This window comes from Homalodisca vitripennis, chromosome 4, assembly GCF_021130785.1.
Source record: "Homalodisca vitripennis isolate AUS2020 chromosome 4, UT_GWSS_2.1, whole genome shotgun sequence".
Lineage (NCBI taxonomy): Eukaryota > Metazoa > Arthropoda > Insecta > Hemiptera > Cicadellidae > Homalodisca > Homalodisca vitripennis.
The window spans coordinates 168,130,989-168,154,797 of NC_060210.1; the positions used below are offsets into that span (position 1 = coordinate 168,130,989).

The 23,809-nt window shown below is 34.3% G+C and overlaps 1 protein-coding gene across 1 annotated transcript; it reads left to right on the plus strand.

The window, feature by feature from the left end:
* The first annotated feature begins 224 nt into the window (after positions 1-224).
* Positions 225-23,056, plus strand: LOC124360570 (alpha-ketoglutarate-dependent dioxygenase alkB homolog 6-like). Its single transcript, XM_046814297.1, is given in 6 exon segments — positions 225-338; positions 5,354-5,530; positions 16,246-16,353; positions 19,901-19,921; positions 19,923-20,001; positions 22,836-23,056. Coding segments are annotated over 5 exon segments (399 nt in total). The 5' UTR covers positions 225-314; the 3' UTR covers positions 19,992-20,001; positions 22,836-23,056.
* The last annotated feature ends 753 nt before the right edge of the window (positions 23,057-23,809 follow it).

Below are 23,809 nucleotides of genomic sequence, written 5' to 3' on the forward strand. Positions count from 1 at the left end.
TTGAATTCAGAAGAAACGAAAGTTAATGATCTTATCGATAAAACATTCTATTTGATTCTCTAGCCAGTCAAGTATATAGCAACAGTGTAAGGAATCAAAATTACAAAACAATTATGAATAAAAAAAAAAAAAACAGCAGAACAAGTCAGTATGGTAAATAAGCAAGCCTGCAACCTTGCAAACAGGCATAAAAGTAGAAAAAAATTGTAATAACATTATTGTAAACAAACAAATAGCATGAGGTGACTGATAGTGATGTCAAATGTATTTATACATGCTTCGTAAGTTTTAAAATTATTATTTTAATCTAGAAAATGAAATTACAGTTACTTGAAAATGTAAGTTCAATAAAAAAAACTTGTACTATATCTGTGACATTAACCACTGGAGTTTATAAGCAATGTTTAGACTTAGTCTGTTAAGACGTAGCCTTAAAGAATCCTCATGTAGTATAGTAAGCAGCCATGACAACTATCATCGATATTCATGATTATCAAAACTGCAGAAACCAAAATGTTGAACGAATTAGTTACAGGTATTTTAAATTAAAGTATAGTTCAACTATTATATCTTAAAAAGTAGGTGTTTACCATGAAATTAAATAAATATGTTACCACAGAACAATTACGTAAAAAATACCAAGTACTACCAATAGAAGTAACAATTTTTATAATGCCATTTATGAATCTTATTGTATAGTATGTAAGATTCTGTGTATATCCCTTAACTGGTATGGTGAAAAAAAGTAACACTCCTGGTATGGTGGGGTCACCACTGACCCCAATTTAAATAAATTAAAATAAAAAGACATTTGCAATATATTGTGTTTATTATTACATCATTCGATTCTTAACACAATAAATTTCATGTTACAAACGTCAACTTTTATAAATTTTACCTTAAAGTAGCACATAAAATTAAAATAGTGAAAATACATGAAAATGTTTACGTAAAAACACATTTAATTAAATCTCAATAATTTTACAATAAAAATAATAAAATTATTTCGGACAAATGCTACATCGGCGCCTTGTTGATTGTGGTTGATTCTGTGCGGGCGATCTTGGGCGTTCTTGTTGCTGAAGCGTAGCAGGTCTGGGCCGTTCTCCTTGGGCAAGTCGTGCTTCAGCTAGTCTCTGGACTGTCATTTGTAATTCACGTGGTAATGTCTTAAGCTGAGACCTCCGTTGAAGATGTGGCTGAACAAGGTCAAGTCCTAGAATCTTTAAAAAGTTTCTGCGATCCATGGTAATTTGTAAGTCGACTGAGTTTAGAATGACATGTGCACCTATATCCAAGAGACCAAACCATAGTACTTGGGGCCAGCGCCGACTTCTTCTTCCTACAGAATAAATAGCACATTTCTGATCCAAACAGTCGACACCTCCTTTCGTTAAGTTGTAAAACTCGATGATTTCTGGCTTGTTTTCATTTTCTATGTTGATTTTCTTATCATGATGGGTACTTTGGGATTATACCGACCACACCAGTATGAAGAACACAAAAATATAAATTTATAGAAACAAACATGATAGAACGAAAAACAACTCTTTGATTACAAAATTATAAGCATTTCCAGGTATTGTGATCGGTATTGTTGTCGCTGTTATCTTATCTTTCTCGAGAATCCCGATTACGGCAGGCCGCACGGCATCACATGATTATTTAAGTTTTTTTGCACGGTACATAATTGCCTTTCCATTACAATTCAATTTATATTTCTGATCAGCCCCTCTAGAATTTGATATTTTACTGATAGGTACTATCTCGAGGGATGTTTTTCTTTTGTTGACATCAGCGCAGTGCGCCGAAGCTCGCGCTGATGGCTGTAGGCACTCGCATTTTGGGTGGCAGAGTGTGATCAAGAATAAAAACAAGTTTGAGTGTTTTTTTTTTCAATAAAGAGTTTAGTTTTTGTTTGGTAATGTTTGTTTTTGTTGAATTTTTGTGTTTGGAGAAATGTAGGGGTAAACCACGGAAGTACAACAAAGTGACGCACCAGCTGAACGGGCGGCGAGACTCTGCAATCACGTTATCTACTAGACCACTCAACTTTGACCTCTGTCTGAGGATGGGGAGGGGTTTGCGATATAAGACAATTCCTGTTTTATATTGACGAAATATTGTTCTACGCTAGTCTAGTAATCAGTAGAAGCAAAATGTGAAATAACGATTCATGTCTGGATGTGGTCGGTATAATCCTAAAGTACCTCATGATGCATAGTTGACAGCAGTGTAACGCTTCTGTTTTTTTTCGGTACATAGGAAACCAAAGTCTTGTCCCTAGTAAAGCCAAATACAGATGAATGGACAGGTCGGTCTTTGTCAGGTTTAAAAGCAACCGGTATATCCCTTTTATTTTGTCGAATCGTTCCAACGTATGTTAGTTGTCTTTCCCTTAACTTATCGACAAGTTCAATGGAAGTAAAATAGTTGTCAGCAGTCACGTTCCTTTTTGAATTAGTAACTGGTTCAACAAGGCTCAAAACAGTAGCAGTAGGAATGAGCAATCTTTCTGGATTCTCAACACTGTTTTCCCCTACATATACGCAAGCATTCAAAAGATAACGCGTTCTTGAATCACACGAACAAAAAACTTTCAAGCCATACTTGGCGGGCTTGCTCTTCATGTACACTTTGAAGTGACATTTTCCACGAAAAGGAATGAGCATCTCATCCACGGTGAGATATTCACCACATGAGTAGTTATTTTTGCAGTTTTGTATAAAACTGTTGAAAACTTCAGAAATGTATGCCAGCCTGTCATTTGTTTGTCTTACATTTCTGGTGTTCCTATCATCAAAGCAAACAGCTAAAAGCAAAAACAGGAATCTTTTCAATGACATGACGCATCGAAAAATATCACGCCCTGTTCCATCTGTTGCAAATAAGGACTCAACATCCTCATGATTTGACTTGAAAACTCCACTAAGGTACAGAAGACCTATCAATGCCTCAAATTCTGTTTTGTCCGTATGTTGGGTAAATTGGCAATTCAATGCATTATCTCCATACTTTGTCGATATATTTGTAATTCTCTCGTTTGTATGACTAATTATACTCTCAGTAATGTTATCATCAAAGAGTAATTTCCAAGCAGCTAGAGGAGTTTTAGGCTTAGTAATCTTAGCATTGCCTTTTAGTCCCGGTAATTTTGTAATAATGATATAAGAACGCTTTCTACTTTGAGCTGGTGGTGTTTTTGCCCATTTCATTCTGTTTTTCTCCATAGAAGTAATTAGTATTGTCGGTAGGCTGCATAATGTTTACAGCAGGTCTACGTCCACGTCCTCGCTCAATCCTGACACAACGTACCCTTTCACTAGCAACTTCCGAATTAGTTGATTCCACTTCATCATCGTATCTTTGAGAAGATCTAGGATCATAATCAGGATCTAGGTCTGAATCGTCCTCAAAATCAATATTTACAAAATCTGGATGTCTCTCACCTTCAGTAAATTCCAGTTCATCAGGCCACAATTCATTTTCAGCAATGTCTTCTACACTATCACTTGTATGATCGTCAGGAATAGTCGAAGCATTGGAATAAACAGAAATATTGTCATCGCTATCATCTAGCAGTCTGTTAATTTCTGTACTGTCATTTAACAAGTTTTCATCTTCCATAATACTAAGAATACTAGTGTCCATAAGACACTAAGAAGTCACAAATAATTCACTTCACCACCTACAAGTACTATTATAAAACTACATTCACAGATTAAGAAAGTTACACAACTGGTATGGTGGGGTCAGCCTTGACCCCAGACGCTCACACAGGAGGGATGTGTAAAGACCGGTTCCGCGAACAATACTGCCTTTGCGTAGGAGGGGGTAGGGTAGGAGAATACACAAAGTGATGAGTCATTCAGGTGGCGCTTCCGCGTTTTAAAATAGAACTAAAACTGCCTGGGGTCACTGTAGACCCCACCATACCAGTCGAGGGATATTAATGAATTTACTTCATGGTTTTTATGTTATTAATATGCATCCATCAGATGGACGCGTGATGCCATAGTAAACTTTGGGATCCATCAGATAAAAGAATATTTAAGACCTATAAAATATAGATCTTTTCAGCTGGCATTTGAACAAGGGTGGTCCAGAAAGTAAGAGACATTTGTTCAAAAACACTTAAAGGAGGCTTCAGTACAGATATCCTATATAGACACATTTACAATTATCTGACATATTCCTCCACTAGCCATTTAGAAAGTTACATTGTTGTGCATTGAAAAAAACATATATGTATTGGTTAGTGTTGGCCTCCTTTAGACAATAACCCACACCGACAATTCAGAAGGGCTTGTCAAAGTCTTCTGAGGATCAAGCAGTAAGAAGGTACTTTCTGATTAAATGATGCTCACACTTACTGTACTTGTTATCTTGTGATATTTTTTAGCTCTCTCAAGCATTCTTGATCAGACATTATAATTTATTTGTATTTTACTGACAATCTTCAGGGATGTTTCGTTCATCGCCGTAAGCACAAAGCAGGATTGGGTGCTGCTGCAGCCCACGTTGATGCTTCAAACATTACTACTGTAGTGTCAGTCTGTTCAACTATTACTTTCAATTACTATATATATTTTTTTCAGGCTTTTCAAAACATAATTGCTGTAGCATGTTCTAAATGGGTGCCTCCATTTAATCAGAAGGTACCATTAAAAATTAGCATTTATGGTTTCATCTCAAGGGATGAATTAAAAAAGTTAAACCTTGGTGGTTCCAGAAAAAAGTAACCACAAACTGTGCATTACACTTTTAAGGACAGCGAGTTTGCGTGATTCCATTGTACAGATTGGAGTTCATTTTTTAAATGTGATATCCAAATTTCATTACCGTCACTATACTGTTCAATATATCATCACCAGCACTAACATCTTAGAAAGAAAACTCAGTGCAGCTGAGAACCACTTCCGTACTTTTCCTTCATTCATTTGGACCGTACACTGAAACATAATTGAAACACACAGAATCTCAGCAGATTTCACATCTTTACCATAAAAAAGAATAATTGATAGAATTTTAGTCAACATTATTTTGTATTAACACATTCATAGTAAATATTAATAAAACCAAATACTAGCAACAATAATACAGTATATATCTTAAACGATTAAGGAGACTGTAAGTAATATATTAACAGAAGAATGTTTATACAGAAGTAAAGATTTCTTTAACATATATTAATATGACATTTTTAAACATATTATTAGATATTATAATGTTGTAAAAATTTTGTTATTATTATGATATTGATAGAAACAAATTTAATTACCTATTACAATTGTTCTAAATTTGTTTTAAGCTTTAGTAGACTATATTCTTTAATAATATGTCTTCTTTTAAGGCTCCACCTTCAGTATATTATATACCAAACTTTATCACAGAGTGTGAAGAAGCCATAATTATTGAAAAAGTGAACACAGCTCCAAAACCAAAATGGACCCAGCTATCAAACAGAAGACTTCAAAACTGGGGAGGAATACCTCATCCAAAAGGAATGATACCAGAACCTTTACCTGAGGTATTTTTATTTGAATTACTGTAATATTTTTATCTACTTAGTCTTATTATTAGAATTGTTTTTAAAGTGATTTTCAATAAAATAAAAGGTAATTGATATTATAAATGGATGTTAAATGTATAAATTGTCGATAGGTCTACTTTACTGTGTATGATGACTGTAGAAGTAGGTGGGGATTCCTTAATAAACCCTTTTTCCTATATGAGGGAATATTGCTTCCCTCACTATATACAACACACTTTTTCTTTATCACTAGTACAAATCATTCTCAAGAACAGCCAGCCATTTGGTTATGAAATCTGACTTGGCTACGCAATCGATAGTTCTATAATTTATATAAATATAAAACCGATTTCACTAAACCAGCTGGTATTGTGGTGAAGTTTGTATGTCGTATAAACAAAGAAGCCTTAATGCAGAAGTCATAAACATGACTTTTCTACTCTCCATATGGGATGGCAATGGACAGGCTGGTCTTCATAAGTGAATCCCCGACTCGCACCAGAAGAATCTTTTTCGTCAAGGTGAGAGAATTAAAGAAGAACAAAGGATTCAAGTTTTTGTGACAACAAGGAGGAAACATTTTCATGTGTAAGTGTGAAGAGAACGACGCCATTGCAATCACCTGCCAAGCAGGTCTTGACAAATATCAGTGAGTTCAACTGTGCCCTTTTCTGGTTTTAATTCTCTTTTGTGTTTTTTAACCTTTTTATTGGGAAAAGAGAATTAATTTTATTAGTTGTTTTTCATTCTGGTGAAATATTTTCTTCTCTTAAGACGGTCTTAATTTTAAATGTTGATATTTTACTGTTATTAGGAACGGCAATAACGTTTTATAAGTCGAGTTATTTTTCTATACAATGCTATGTATATGAGTACGTTTTATTCTTGTATTTTTATTTAAGGTTTATATCACTCTCATTTTAATTGAAAATCACCTTATCAAACAACATTTTAGATGGAAAAGGTAACAATCTAATAATTGTTCATTAGAATATAAGAAGCATGAGGAAAAAGTTCGACTTATTCATATTAAAATATTTTATGCAAACTTTGCCAGATCTTATTATTTTATCTGAAATTTTTATTTATGGAAATGAAAAAGATTTATACTGTTTACCGTATTTTACTATCTTTGGAAATTATAACGAACATTACAGGGCGGGTGGTTTAATGATTTGTATTTGAGTTGAGACTATTGAAGTTGTAATAAGAAAAAATAGCATCTGCGGACATTTTAGTTTTCCTTTTCGGCTTATAAAGGACATTTTTGTATATTGGCAGTGTATAGATTACATGAATCAAGTGTATCTAATTTTCTTAATGAATTAGAACAATACCTTGACCATTATTGCAGTAAAAGACTAAATTCAAATTTTTTTATAATTGGAGACGTTAATAATATTGATATTTTAAAGGATGATTTTGAATACTGATAATATAAAATTTGTATTGTCAAGTTATGGGTTTCAATCTGTTACAAATGAACCCACAAGAACAGTCTGTAGACGACTTGCACGTTGTTTTCAAGCACTTGATTAGACCACGTCTACAAGAATATTGGGAAAGAGCAGATTGTGTGTCGTGGGGAGCGTAGTGGAAGTGGGTATAACCGACCACAGCCTGTGTGTGGTGGACGTGCAAGAGCAGGTCAGGCCAGAATCAGAATCAGAATCATTTTTATTGCCATTTTTCTTTACAGAATTGACAAAGTCAGTCATAAAAACAATACATATTACAATAATGTACAGTTAAAAAACAAAAAACAACACAGTAAAATATACTGGCCTACAAAAGTATGGACATTTCATATGATGGGATAAACGCTAAGCATTAATAGCTACCTCTGAATTCAGAAACTCGTTTACAGAGTAGAAGGCCTGAGTGATGAGCCATTTGGAAATTTTTGATTTAAAAGTTTGTAAATCTAACACCCTCAACATTTCGGGAAGCTTGTTAAAGAGCTTGATTTGCAAATATTTATGACTCTTGCTGTATTTGGTTAATCTCATTGTAGGCAAAACTAAGTCATTAGCATGTCGTGTGTGATAATTATGTATATTGTTAAAACTTGTAAAATCTTCTACGTTTTCTCGTACATGAATTAAATTTTGAAAAATAAAAATGCATGGAAGAGTCATTATATTATTGTTAATAAAATATGATTTACAGCTATCCCTATAACCTAGACAAAACATAATTCTTATAGCTCTTTTCTGCCACAGGAAAACTCTTTCTGCACCTACACTATTACCCCATAAAATGTTAGCATACAACAAATGAGAATGAAAAAAACTAAAGTAAGCAATTTTAAGTAACTTATTACTAACACAGCTCTTTAGTTTACGTAGTAAAAAACAAACTCTTGACAACTTTGAAATTACATTATTTGTATGCTCATGCCAGATAAGCTTAGAATCTAAAGTTATCCCTAAGAGCTTCACCGGTTTCAATATAGAGTCTTGCATTTCAATACTTCTTAGAGAGAATAGTATGTTTTCAGTTTTATTATCATTCATTTTTAAGAGATTAGACTCAAACCACATAGAAGCTGTATTGATTACTCTATTAGTGTTACTAAGAACATCATGTACACAGTTGCCCTTTACTATTATAGATGTATCATCCGCGTACAATACGGTATTACAGTTCAAATTGATTGGTAAGTCATTGACATACAAAATAAATAAGAGGGGGCCAAGGACAGAGCCCTGAGGGACCCCAGCAAGGACTTCTTTTACAGACGAATCTTGACCACCAACACTGACCATATGTAGTCTACCACACAAATAAGTTCTGAAGAACTGTAAGGTATCATTACATATTCCATAATACTGCAATTTATTTAATAAAATATCATGAGAGATACTGTCGAAAGCCTTGCTGAGGTCCAACAGGGTCAATCCCAAGTACTCATGATCCTCAAAACTTGTCAATATCTGAGACACAACATTGTCTAATGCCTTAACTGTTGAGTAGCCCGGCCTAAACCCAAATTGGCTATTTGATAAGATTTGATTTACATCTAGGAAATCCATGAGCTGATTTTTAACACAAGTCTCTAATATTTTAGAAAAAACCGAAACAATCGTTATTGTTCTATAATTATCTACACAGGATCTATCGCCCTTTTTAAACAAGGGGATACTTTTTGAAAGTTTTAAACAATTTGGAAAACGTGAGGAAGACAAACTAAGATTAATTACATAAGTCAAGGGCTTGATTATAAGAGGAGCAATGAATTTCACTATTTTATTGGATAAGCCATATATATCCTCACACTTAGATGGCTTTAAAGATTTAACTATGGCACATATTTGTTTCTCGTCTATTTCTTTAAAAATAAAACTGACCTGTGAACTTTTAGCATTAGCAAGGTAAACACTGTGTCTTAAACTATTATTATTGTTGGTCTGATACTTACTAAGTATTTCCTTACCAATATTAATGTAGTGGTCGTTAAATTTATCTGGAGCTATCTGTGGCAGATTATCATCAGTACTAAAATGATTTCCTGCTTCCAATTTTATAACCTTCCAGGCAGCTAAGCACTTATTATTGGCTTCATTGATAAATGTATCATTACACCTTATTTTGGCTTCTTTAATTCTTTCTCTGTACATTTTCTTTTGCAAGTTATAGCAGTTCCTTAAAGCTACATTGACCCTATAAGCTGGTATTTTCAACATATCCCCCAAGGTATTAACAATATTTCTCATGTTATGGAGAGACTCATCAAACCATTTGGAGTTACCAGTTTTCTTTTTATTTTGTAAATTAAACAGACTTTTGAATCATTGGACAAAAGTAATTGTATAAACACATAAGATTATTTATAAAGTATTCAAAAGCAGCATTAGTGTCTGTAATTTCAAACAGACTATACCAATCAAACTGAGATAATTGTTCAGCAAATGAGTTTACATTATTTTCCTTTACTCTTCGAAAGGAGATCTGTTTCACCATAGGGGTTACAGATGGGACACAGAAATTAAACAGAATCATCTCATGGTCCGAAATCTGGTAATTCCACAGACAGCACCTAAAACAGTTTTTATCTAGATTTGTAACAATATTATCAATAATATTATTATACCTAGTTGGAGTGTCATTGACATGATATAAATTAAAAGATTTAAGTAAGTTAATGAGCATAACTGTATTAACATCATTAACTTTTGAAAAATCTATATTAAAATCTGCTCCCAGAACAATCTTACTCTTGGGTTTCCTATTACAAATAAAATGTAGTAAATATTCAAGATAAGTAAAAAATATGTTACTATTACTATCTGGTGTTCTATACAAGGAGATAAATATTACATTAAAAGTATTTACATATATACAAGCAGCTTCCAGAAGTCTGGGGCAGGTTAGATGTGAGACGTCAATTATTTCAAATTTAATATAATCTTTAATTAAAATAGAGGCCCCTCCATAGGGCTCGCTTCTACAATACGCTGAAGCTAATTGGAAACCACTGGGCACATATAACTTTACTTCATCCTCAAGGAGCCAATGTTCATTAATTAGAACAACATCACAAGTGGCTTCATCCAAGACCACTGCTAATTCGTTTACTTTATTTCTTATGGATTGAACATTAAGATGTAGCACATTCACCCACATATCCTTACCAGACCTCTGGAAACCAAGATCTAAATCACCTCTACAAAATTTAACACTATTTGAATAGAGGCTCGTCTCTATGGTGGTGCAGCCAGATCTGATAGTGGACAGTTTTCCAAAGAGGCCCGCTCTTCCATTACCCCATCTATGAGAAGCTCAGAAGTCGAAGTGAAGGCTGTAGCACACGTATCACCATCAGCGTTGGAGTTAGTCATATCCTGTGGTGCTCTCTCACCAGTGTTGTTAGAACATGCTTCCTGTGATGAAGGCAACTGTGAAACAGTCCCCCGGATGCCGACTGTACCATAGATCTTAGACACTTCTATCTCCTTGGTCTCCTCCAGTGCCTCACAAATTAGTTTAGCAAGCCAGTACTTGCCTCTTGCATTTAAGTGCATGCCGTGGCGAGTATGTAAATATCTATCTGCTCCACTAGCCCTAACCAGAGAAACATTAGGAAACTCTTGACTAATAGTTTCTAGGTTTTTATTGAATTTTCTAATCTCTTTATTAACACATGACCAATTTTTTAAGTCATGCCTAGTGGGCAAATCTACTAAAACTATTCTAAAACCGCTGTATTTGTCCAATGTTTCACTAATTGCATCGATTGCCCTTTGAGCTTCATTGCGGAAAACGTCATTAGATCCACATGCAATGGCAAGCACATCATTAGGACCCAGTTCTTCACCATCAATGTTATCAAAATTCAAAATCTGCTCAGCCAAACCACCAGGCCTAACAAAACCAACAGCATCCAACGATTTAGAGTGTTTATTTAGGTGAAATGTTAAATCACGGCCATGGCTGTCAGCACATAATAGCAGTTTTTGTTTTGTTTGGCTACTTCTTCTTGTATTAATGTGGCATCTTTCCCCTTTTTGAGCAGACGAGTCTTTTCTATGGGTTTTTCTCCAGGTGTGAGTCTGTGAACCTACGTTTGAAGTATTGACAGTGTTAGGTATGATGATACAATCACTTACATCAGACTTGTCACCCTTCGAAATCACTTTGGAGCACTTCAAAGGAATTTTTTGAAGTGAAATCTGGACTTGACAATGCCTGAATTGCTTTAAATGCTCGCTGTTGCCTCCGACCAGAGATTGTGTAAACTTCCTGCCATTCAGTATCAACAGAAGGTGGTTTTTGATTGTTATTATAGGTAAGAGGGGGAAAGCAATTAAAGCAGGCAAATTTTTTCGGACTTGAAGGATTCTGCTGTTTTTGTTGACTTGAACTTTTTTCTTGTAGGGTTTTAATTATACTCTCTAGGGTGCGTATTGTGTCAAGCATTTTTGTTGTTTCTTCTTCCTTATAGATCACACAACGTCTACAATTCCCAGACTGAAAACAGCCCTCCTTTAAATTGCCCCTGGCCTCCTCTTCAGCATATATAATAAAGTTTTCATTTGCTTCTTTTTCGCTTTTTAGTTTCTGCTCCAAAGATTTTATTTCATTTAATAGTTGCTTTTCTCTCTCATGAAACAGATTTTTCATTGATTCAATGTTCTCTTCATAATCTTTTAACTTGTCTTCAAGTTCTAGTACATAAATAGAAGTTTTATTTTTTTCTTGATGGAGTTCTTGTTTTAATTCTTCATTCTCCTGTAAAATTGACTTATTTATCTCTTCGGCTAGTGAGGAACCATTTAACTGTTCAAAGTTTTCTTGGCTATTTTCAGAAGATAGTATATTTCTGCCTTCAGTAGAGTTCAAATTACATCTTGAACATGTCCACTGTCCCAACAAGTCTTCCTTTTCCATAATCTTTATATCAGGTAGAGTTAGCTCAGCACATTTAAAATGGACCCATTTATGGCAAGATCCTGTACATAAAATTCCAGCTGACCTTACATTGTTCTCGCATATTCCACAAGGATATTTGGCCATAGTATTATTTGTAACAATTTCCACAACCGATTACCAATTTTACAATGACTTAATTCATAAATAATAAACAGGCAACCAATTAATTAAGAACACAAATTACAAATAATCAGCCTTTAGAACATGCAATGTGTGTCTAGTTTTAATCAGTATATTAATTTCCAATGAAAGTCAATATGTGCCTGAAAAGTTCAAATGTAAACAAAACAATGTAAACAAAGCAGACACTGTCAGAGCAGAAGACACAGAGAGTAGAGATAAAGTCAGGTGGCCAACAGCTGACTTGACCTTGACCTGTTACTACAGGTTTGATGTGGCAATTGGTTTTTCAGGTTAACTTCTGCTTGATTGAGAATGACTGTCTGTTACTGTACTACAGGAGTCAAATGCAGTGCACAACCCCCTGTCAATATTAACATTCAGCCGATAAACCTTCTGCAAGTCTCCAACAAATCTCTACAAACAACAGACCCAGTTCACGTGTTGAGCGCTCCAACAACCCTCGAAGCCGCGAGTCCACTCAAACCCATCAAAACCACAGGCACACTTCCACCAAAAATAACATGTGCTTTCACCCCCTCCAACAGCAAATGGCCTGTTGAGACCGTATCCACTGCCACCGAAGTTGCTGCATCATGTTGTATTGACTATCAGCTGTTGCACACGGCTGGCTTGAAAATGAGGATTGGACAGCTGTTTATAACTGCATTGACATGTCTCTTGCTTATGACATTTTAGTAAAAATTTTTAATTTGTGTGTTGAACAATGTCATAACTAAATAACACACATAAATAAAGGAATAATTAAAAGATTAAAAGTGGGTAACACACAAAATTAAAAAATATTTGTTGAAAATAGTTAAACAGAATCCAAACAATGAATTATTAAGAAAAAATGTTGTACGGTACAGAAATGTCCTGAAGTTCAATATAAATCAAAACAAAACTATTACAGAGAATTGTTCCAAAATTGTAAAGGTGACAGCACCCTGATACAGGAGGATGTTCTGCACGTGATCTCTGATCAGATGCCACAAAAGTTTTCCTTTGGCAAACCCTATAGGATTATTGTACCCTCTAGGGATGATTGGTCAGAGGGAAAGAAACCTCTTCCACCAGCGGAGCTCGAATGGTTCACAGACGGCTCTAAAACAAAAAGCGGCACAGGCGTTGGAATTCTGGGAGTGAGACCATGTAGGGAGCTGGTGGTCCCTATGGGTCCGTATCCGACAGTCTTTCAAGCGGAGGTCGTAGCTATTATGGTGCGTTCTGCGTTGTTCCAAGGTGTGAATCCTCTAGGGTTGTCTCGAAATGGATTCGCGCGGAGCATGAGAGAAGGTGGAGGTTGCATCCGGGTTTGAGAATGAGTAGAATGGTATTACAGTCCACCTTCCTCCAGGGTGGCTTCGGACCTTCTCTCATTAAACAGATCAATGTCTTCTCAGGTTATTGGTCTCATTACGGGGCATGGTCACCTGAGGAAGCATCTTCACAAAGTCGGCATCCTTCAGGAGGATCCGCTCTGTAGAAGGTGTAATGAGTAGGAGGAGACTGCTGAGCACCTGCTCTTTGATTGCCCCTCAATAGCAAGAGAGCGGTATGCCATCTTTGGTAGTTTGGAGAGGGGTGGTGAATTTTCCCAGGAGGACTTGATAGGTTGTTTTCGGCGGTTTGTGGAACTGCTGAAGTTGTAGACTGGTGGGCCTCATGGTGTGTTTCCGGGGTGTGCAAAAAGCCCTTGAGGCTTAAGTGCATGGCTGTAGACCGCCCCAAGGGGGGAAAAACAAGGTGACAGGAAGCGACATGGAAAGTTGTAAATGAAGTTACCAGGCAAGCAGCTAAAGGGAGAGAAACATATGCCCTGGAAATAAATAATGTCATTGAACGAGATCCTATCATTATACCCAATGAGTTTAATTCATATTTTTTGGGGGTTGTTAGATTTCTTTAGAAGAAAAATATGTTGCTACCTTTCCTCAACACATCGTGCATGTTTTAAATGAAAAATAGAGTTATCGTCTATGTTCTTTTCCTGTTTCGATGTATAAGCTGGAAAATATTGTAAATTAATTGAAAAATAATGAATATCCTGGAATTGTTGGTTTAAGTACTAACCTAATTAAAAATGTATTTCCAAACATTTCAGACGTTGTTTTTTTTTTTTAGTAAATTAAAGTTTAACAAGTGGCATTTTTTAAAATCAATTTAAGGAAGCAGTTGTGGTTCCTTTACATAAAAAAATACTAGTACAAAGTGAAGCAACCATAGGCCTGTAACCCTTCTCTCAACCTTTTCTAAAATATTTTAAAATGTAATAAAGCAGAGACTGGTTAAATACCTTTCAAAAACTGAGTTTTTAAGTAAAAATAAATTTGGATTCAGAAATGGTTTTAGTACAGAATCTGCGTTGTTGCATTTTATGAGCTAGGAAGAGCATGGAATGAATTATAATAAAAAGGTAAGTGGGATATTTTTAAATATAAGAAAGCCTTTGATACTGTATATCATGAAATATTATTAAATAAAATGTATAATTGTGGAATTAGAGGTGTTGTGTGCGACTGGTTTTGCAGCTATTTAAAATCCAGAAAAGAGAGGGTTAGAATAAATGGACTTTTGAGTGATTTTGGGGAAATTGAGCACGGAGTCTGACTGGGATTGGTTCTGGACCGGATTTTGTTTTTGATTTACAGAAATGATCTTTGCAATGCTAATTTCAAAGGACATGTTATGTCATTTACTGATGACACTGCCTTGTGTTATATTGCAAATAGTCATGTTGATGTAGAGCAGCATTTCAATTTCGATTTGCTATTGTTGAGGTGGTGGTTCCAAGTTGATAAAATGGTGATGAGTCCAGAGAAATCAAACTATATACATTTTAGTCTTTGGGGAGAAGAAACAACTCAAAATCCGTTAGTGTACAGATGTTTAAACTGCTTGGAGGCTCCAACATTTTGTTATGATTTTTGTTTCAAAATTAGAAGGGTTGATACTCTAAAATATTTGGGAATCCTATTAGATAGGGAACTAAATTGAAAAACACATAAAGCAATTTTAAAGGGAAAATTGATGAATCAGCTTCATGTTTACAATTTTCTTAGACAGTTATGCCCATCAGATGTACTTCACACGGTTTATTTTTCTTTATTTCATAGTAGGATTGTTTATGCTCTCTCCTGCTGGGGCGGAACTTATATAACAAATTTAGGAATAATAATATTAATACAAAAGAGTTGTAAAAGATTAATAACCAAAGCTAATATCAGGGAACATTCTTTGTAAGCTTGAACATATTACTACTTCGTTATATGTAGATTTACAAAGTAATAAAATTGTTGGAAGTGGACATGCTTTGTGAAAAATGTAAATAAAATAGAAATGAGATTAAGAAATGCAAATAACTTTTGTGTTTCAAAACCTCAAAAAACACATTTGTACAAAATTATTTTCTTTCATAGCTCATATAATTTATTGCCAGACTTGGCCAAAAATAGTACGAACATAAATATATTTTCTAACAAAAATTAGAGTATGGTTGATCAGACAAGATGATATTGAGTATATGTTTAAGATAATAATTTAGTGTATGGTTAGTCTAGTCTGCTATGTTATAATAATATTTAAATAGTCACGTTAGAGCATTATAAATTAGTTTCCTGAGTGACTGGAAGTGATGCGTGGTGCATGAGGTACGTAGTCTCTGTTTTTCAGTTAATCCTATCTGTTAAAATACCTTGACATTGTTTTGTTTGGTTTGATTGTATACTTATTATCTATTGTTGGTTTCATTCGGATCTACTTGTAATATTTGTAAAATTTGTGTTGTACTGTTGAAATACATAAATAAATAAAATAATTGTTTATATTATTTAATGTCACATGTTTAAGCCTAATATTTTAATTGTAAATCATGCTTAAATCCTCTTATTTAATACAGCAAAATAATTTTTAAGCACTGACAATAATATATAGCTATAGTAATATTAGCTGACAATAATATTAGGTTGTAATATTTAGTTTGTTGTTTTGGGAAAAAATAAATGATTTTTTATTATTAATATTATTATTATGATTCATGTACTTATATACAAAATGGATACGTACTTCTATCCTGCATATGACTCCTGTCTTTGTATATATTAATGCGCAGTATCTCACTTGTTCCTTATTTTGTTTTATATTTCTTTCTTTTTTAGTGGCTTCAAGAGTACGTAAATCGAGTCGGTCAGTTGGAGGTGTTTGAGAGTGGTACTAAACCTAACCACGTCCTGATCAATGAATATCTTCCTGGTCAGGGAATTATGGTAAATAGCTTTGTTCTACTATAGAGAAAATTTACAAATGTAAGTATTGTAAGACTGTAAGATACCTGCAACTGTATCAAAGATTGACTGCCATTGGTACCTGTAGTCAGCTGCTGCATACATTCAGTTTTGTACCTGACACTTTATCAGAATATACTTTTCCAAGATAGATTGAAAAAGAAAAGAAAGCAATCATACTGGAAAATTGCATAGTATACTCAGTAAAAATTGAATCCTGGCTTTGTCATTACACAGAATGCAAGTTACGAGCACAAGAAGCCAAGAGCACAACAGCACTGGCAAAAGTGCAACACTAACAAGAAAGTCAATGTCAGCATTTTCTGTAGTATCTAAAACAATGAAACAGGAATGTGATAGTTGGGAGAGGGGAGTTGAGTAATTTGACACTTTTGCTTTAGCACTTTTTCATATTTTATTTATATACTTTATTCTCATATTTAGTGGTCATTTTGTACCTGTACATTTATTTAGTGGTGAAGATGTAAGCTGCTGCATACATTTACTTTTGTGCCTGACTCTGGATCAGGTTATACAATTCTTAGATTGATGCAGTTGATACTGGAAGTAGTTGCTGCTGCCTATATTCATTGTTGCAATCGTACCACCATGAAAAATAAAATAGTTAAATATTTTTCTAAGTACCAATATTTAAGGCAAATAGGATCTAAACTGATAAAAATCTATAAATTTGATTTTGAGAATGAAATTCTGACTTACATGCCCTATAAACAATCAGTATTTCCATAAGTCTTATTTTATCAAATAAAGGGTAATACAATTTCAAATATTGGGAATACTGTTGATATAATCATCAAACGAGGCCGTACTTCAAACTCAACTCAACATATAAAAATTGTTCAATTTTTCTACAGAAATAACAATTCCATATTACCTGTATATCAAAATTTAAGGGAAAATTATGGTCAATTTAACCATTCTACTGAGCAAACAATTCACACTATAGTGAAAAATTGTGAGGAATCAGAAAGTATTGGAAATAAAGTAAGGCCTTTGTATCTTCATTGACTATGATTGATGAGAATTTGATGGCTGTGAATGGTAATGTGACCGAAGATCCACAGTTTAAAATTGTTCTAAGACTTTGGTGAAAAATTGGCTTTGACTTGTGGTTCCCTTTGGCGCATTTTGCTTAAAGATTTCACTTATACTCGTATAAAATTCAGTTAATGCAAGAACTGAAATCCAGATATCATAGACAGTGAAGAATTTATGCAGATTGGGTACTAGAACAGCAGGAAGATGATGCTGAGATTTAAAAGAAAGTGTAAGTGTAAGCCTTCTCTGATGAGGCACATTTCAATCTCTCAGGTTATGTCAATAAACAGAATTGCTGCTTAAGGGGAGATGACTATCCTCATGTCATATTAACTGTCGATTGTGGGTGATCTACATGATAACCGAGTAATTTTGGAATTACATTGAAGATATTGATGTAAAAAATGGTAATAGATGCTTTAATGTTTATCTAAATTTTGCTGGTTTTGGTCGCCAAAGGTTTTGTGAGACTGAGTTCAGAGGAGATTTTTTTGTTCCCATAGTCCGGATTCACTGTTGTTTTGGCCAAGCTTGTATTTATCTAGAGGTCTTGAAAATATGCTGAATTTATTGTTTAGAAGCAATCTAGGCTGATGATCACTGGTGCCAGAATGATAACTTGCCAGGTCGTTTTTCAAAGGCTCTCTATTACCATTCAGCCTTGTAATAGAAGAAAATGATTTGGACACGCTCTGAAAGAGGACTCACTGACCGACCTGCCTCCCCTGAGTTCATCCTAATATCCTCATGGCCCTTGGATAAGATAGAGTGTTTGAATTGCCTAAGATAACAGATCTGAAGATATAACCCTACATTTTAAAGATTGAATCTACTCTTTTCATCAGGTTTAAAAACATAATATATAGGGTTAAGCAGCCACAAATCAATATATGATGATAAACTCGCCAAAATCAAGAATATTGGCAGCAAAAAAATTCAAACGTGTACCTAAGGTTCATAGCTATGTGGAAAATCACAAACCATGTACACATTACAGGTGCACTACACATAAAATGCTCTCCTCACCATACAAGGTGAGAGATTGTCTAGAATGCAGAGAGTAATTTGACTAGTTCTATTGACAATGGTTTAAAGACTCCTCAATTGTTGCAGATTAGAATCAGCTGATTGTTTTATGGAGAAAACCTATGCACAGCCATTACAAGTTGCACACAACTACTGTCTTCCTTTGAAATAGTATAAGTGTTTGTGCTAGGAATATATCTATAACTCTCTCCTAATTTATTGTAATGGCAAAAACATATTTTAATGCAGTTTGGTTTCATCTTACTGTAATGGATTGAAATTAATGAATATATTATATTAGTTTTTATACCAAAATAAAAAATTATAATCAATTTTAAAAATAGAGTAAATTAAATAAAGTTGATTTTTCTTAATACACAGTAGTATGAGGAATTAAGATTTCCAAATAAAAATCCACCGAGTAGTAGATAGGTGAGCCATTTCCATGGCACCAACCAACGTTATAAAAACTAATCCCATATAAGGTAATCTCATGTCTGATTGGTTCATGGAGTCATGAGGAGATGGGGAGAAGAATGGTGCTTCAGTAAACAGCAATCAGTTCTTTCCAAGCTACGAGCGAGACTAGACATCCGTCCGTGTAGCCATTCAGTGATACAATATAAAGTGCGGCTATGTGTTATTGATATTTCTTTATATGTTAATATAAAAATTGATTTAATATAGAGATTAACTGATATTATCTAATTAACCTGTTGATTAGTTAGTGAGTTTTTTTTTTTAATGCGCATGGCTCAAAAAGTGAGTTTTTATTACTTTTTTAATTTTTGATTATTTTATTTTGGTTATTCAAATTTTAAAAAATTGTTTCAATTTTTAATTTATCACTATAAATAAAATAAATCACTATCCAATTCTTCGTCTTCACTACCCGAATCCAAAAATAACTCGCATATTTCATCATTATTTAGATGGCTACGGCCAGCCATTGGCAAAAAAACTAATTAGGTTTGTAATAAATCAGACTAATCACATGAGAAAAACAAAAACATAACCTCTAACACCGTTTTCAATGTCACGGCAAGAGGTAAACTACTGGTTCCCGCGAAGCCACTTGTAGTGCTTTGTTACAGAACGAAACAAAACTGAACGCTCCTACGATCTAGCGAATACTCTGAGAACCACTTGGGCCAGTGATGTTCCGTAGTACTTACTTACCACAGCTGCTAGATGTCTAGAAGTCAATATCCTTACAAGTCGCAAGTATTGCGGTGAAACTAACCAGTAAAAACTGTTCAAAACCGCAACAGTTGCGTCATTACTAACCTATACCTTGGCGCACTGCGCCGATACTAATCAACAGGTTAATGTTTTGTTTATTTTATGTCGGTACTTAACAATTAATAGAAGGCTCCTAGATGTTAAGTTCTAAAAATATGAACACAATTAATTTGTTTAGTAATGTAAAATTATCTATTTAAAGGCACATTTTGATGGTCCTTTGTTTCTACCCAACTGTGGCAACCATAAGCTGTGGGTCTCACACTCTGCTGAAACTTCATGAAACCTCCTGAAGAAAACTTAGTAAGCATGATATTTGCTAAGCCAATATTTTAGAAAACGAGAGGGAAAACAACTGATATAAAAATGTGTCCCGTAACAAAGATTATAAGATTGTGTGATATAACAAATACAGCAAATAATTTTTTATTTCAAAAGGTTATCAACTTATATAAAATTTGATATAAAAGTACTGTCCTTGGCTGGAAATGCACTTATTCTAACGTTTAAGCCACGGCTGAAAATATTTCTGGAAGGTTTCTTTCGAAAGAGCCTTTAGTTGCTCAGCCGTGGCCCTCTCAATGTCAAATGTTTTCCTTTAATCACAGTTTTAATATTTGGAATGAGCCAGAAATCGTATGGTGCTAAATTGGGTGAGTATGGTGGATGTGGACAGACAGGAACACTTTTTCAACCAAAAACTTGTGAGTGAGAAGCGAGATGTGACACGGTGCATTGTCATGATGAAGAAGAAAGCCATTCACCAATTTTTCTGGTCTCTTTGTTCGTATGTCATTTCAAAACCATTGCAGTATGCCCTTATAAAATTCAGAGTTCACAGTGGTTCTCCTTGGAACGAACTCTGATCACACTATGCCCTCACTATTGAAAAAAAAACAATGAGCATGATCTTGATGTTCGAATTTGACTATGTCAGCCTTTTTAGGACAAGGCGATACACTGATTTTCCATTGAGAACTGTGCATTTTGGACTTTTGGGTTATATCCATAGACCCAACTTTTATCTCCAGTTACAATTTTGGCCATGAACTTTGGATCTACTTGAAGACACTCTTTCAACTCTGTGCAGACCTACATACGATTTTCCTTCTGTTCCTAACTCAAAAGTGTAAGAACAAATTTTGCACTCATTTGTTTCATTTGCAAATTGTTTGTTAAAATGGTTTGAACGGAACCATACAAGATGTTAAGATCTTCCGATAGCTCTCGAATAGTCATTCGCCTGATAGAAGAAACCATTGTTTCTACTTTTTGCACATTGTCTGTTTATGAGGTTAATGGACGTCCTGAACGCTACTTGTCTTCAACCAACTCATTTCCACTTTTAAATAGGTCATACCACTTGTATACAGTCTTTATAGTTACAAAATTATCGCCATATACAGATTTTAACATTTCGTGAGCTTTTTTGTTATTATTTTGCAACTTAAAACTTAATGTTAATGGATTGTTCGAAATCCATGATGCGTGATAGACATGATTAACTTGATCTCACTCGAGCTGCTTTGGTAGTCAACTGACCAACTCCAGCGTGTTGAAACTAGGCGCTGCATGTCTCAACTGATCACGTTACTAGGCAAATTACAGTAGAACCCCTCATATCCGGCCTCGGTTTTAACCGCACCACCTCGGTTTATCCGGCCACTTCCCGGAAGCCAATATCGAAATTTATTTACCACGGCTTGCAGACGCGCAGTTGCACGCACTAGTCTCCCACGACTCTCTTGCGTTATTTTGGTGTATCTATTTTGTTTACATTTTCCTGTTTTGTCCTCAGTTGAGCTAATAGGTTTAACCTGTAAACAGTTCGTTGATTATTTCCAGTGCAGTTAGTACAGTACAGTACAATTGTTTTGTTTCGTCAAGTGCTGTGTACTGTATGTTGGGTTTATAATTATCCGGCCGAATCGTTATCCGGCCAGGGGCTCGGTCCCGTGGTGGCCGGATATGAGGGGTTTTCTACTGTACATTGTTAGTAGTTGCCGCTATAAATATTTATACACCATATTTTTTTTTATTACATCTCGTATTACGTTTAATTTCATAACACAAATATTAAGTGAAGAAATATTATTTTATTTGTTATCAGTATTGCATCTAATATTATTTGATTTTCCAACCTCAATATATTTGTAGATACATGGACAGAAAGTTTTAAAATCCTTCTTAGTACAAAGTAACTGCCACAACTGCTATGGTTTTCTAATACCTAGCCAACAACAAAGTCTAATAATACTAAATTTCAGGTTGATCTGGAGAGTGGTTACTGATATAAAAATAATATTCTTAGGAACAAATTAAGATTGATTTATCTTTGACCTAATTTAAGGTGTTACTGTGGTACCTAACCATTCAACATACCCTGCAGACTTATTTTATGGATTATATTTTACTTCATCAGTGGGAAATTTCTTTTCATTAAGATGCTTCTTCAGTTTGGATAAGTCTAGTGAATAAAAGTGGTGTTCCAACAATTTTAAGAAAGCTTGATGAATAATAACTATATGACCCTTGCGCATGGATGGGGGGGTCATTGTTACAATGAAACAACAAACCTTTCCTCTTTTATCTTGGCTCTTTCTTTTATCTTTCAAGAACTGCAAGTATTAGATTAGGGTAGAAAAAATGTCCTTAGTATTAAAAAATTTTAATTAATAAATACATAAATTGATGCCTTAAACTTGCTAGTTGACTAGAAAAGAAATCTTGTGAGTCTAGTTTTGAGATTGTAGTTTATTCCAGTGACTTAGCCTTTGGGAATTTAACCCACGTTTCATCCAGTGGAGGATAAATGTTAAGCTTAGGGGGATAGAAAAATCTAAGTACATATTGTAATGTTGTGATAATTTAACAAGTACTTCTTTAAAAGATAAATTACATATAACATTCTCTGTTGTCGCATTCAAATTGTATCAAAAATAAAACTTAGGTCCAAAATTGCTAGCATCACCCACCATTTTGCTAGTTATACATTAATAAAAGTGTTATTCATAAATTAATAGTAGTGATAAAATTAAACTGCATTATTGTATTAAAAGAACATACAATGTGTTTGCTCTCTTTGCAAAGAAATATTCCGCAATATAATGACTGATTGTTTGATGTATTCCTACTAGGTCCAGTCTAAAGAGAAATCCTTTTCCCTCTTACTTGAGCCTAGGAGCCTCCTACTGCTACAAGACTCCATGTATCATGATTATCAACATTCCATTGAAGAGGTTCTTCAAGATGTCATAACAGATTCCATTGTCAATTTAAGTGAAACTAGTCAAAACAATGCCATAGGTAATGTTTTAGACCGCACTACGCGGATATCTCTTACAATAAGGCATGTGCCGAAAACAACAAAATTAAAAATTAAGCTTTGTCGATGAAAGTGCTTTTAATAAGACTGTTTTTTTATACTATTACGCTGTAAATAAATTCAAAGTGCTTTTATTATTATGTTAAAGTCTGTTCAAACTATATTGTTGGGTCTGTGTCACGAGTTGTTCTCCCCCTCTACCACCCACCACCGCCCACCCAGCCTTGCTGTAGTAGCATCAGTAAAGTTGTCAGAATTAAAAATAGAAAGAAATAAGTACATAAACTGTAATTAGAGGAACATCAAACACTATTGTAATAGGATTGTACAAGAAGGTTTTGCCTACTTTGTTAGATTATATATATACATACCAGACCCCATTAATACTAATAATATTTTATACCACATTCTAAGGATGAAATAAGACATCTTATCGATGAGAACACATGTCTGCAAATTTGTGCTCAGGAGTAGAGCATGACATTAAACCATTAGTATAGTTTGAATTAGTTTATTGATTTTACTTGTAAACTGCTGGCATCACACTATGTATTACTCTACACTCTTAATTTTCAAATGTTTTGCATCTAAAATTCCAAAAAGTGACAATTTGGTAATTTTCACAATACTTCTTAGATTGAAGGCAAAAAGAAAAAATATGGGTATATGTAAATTCTTAAAAAAAAACAATAAAAAATTAATCTGTATTATGTATGATTTTTCAAAATCCTTTACACTACTTATGTATAAATATATGTAAATCAGGCTATTGCCGGTTATACAAAT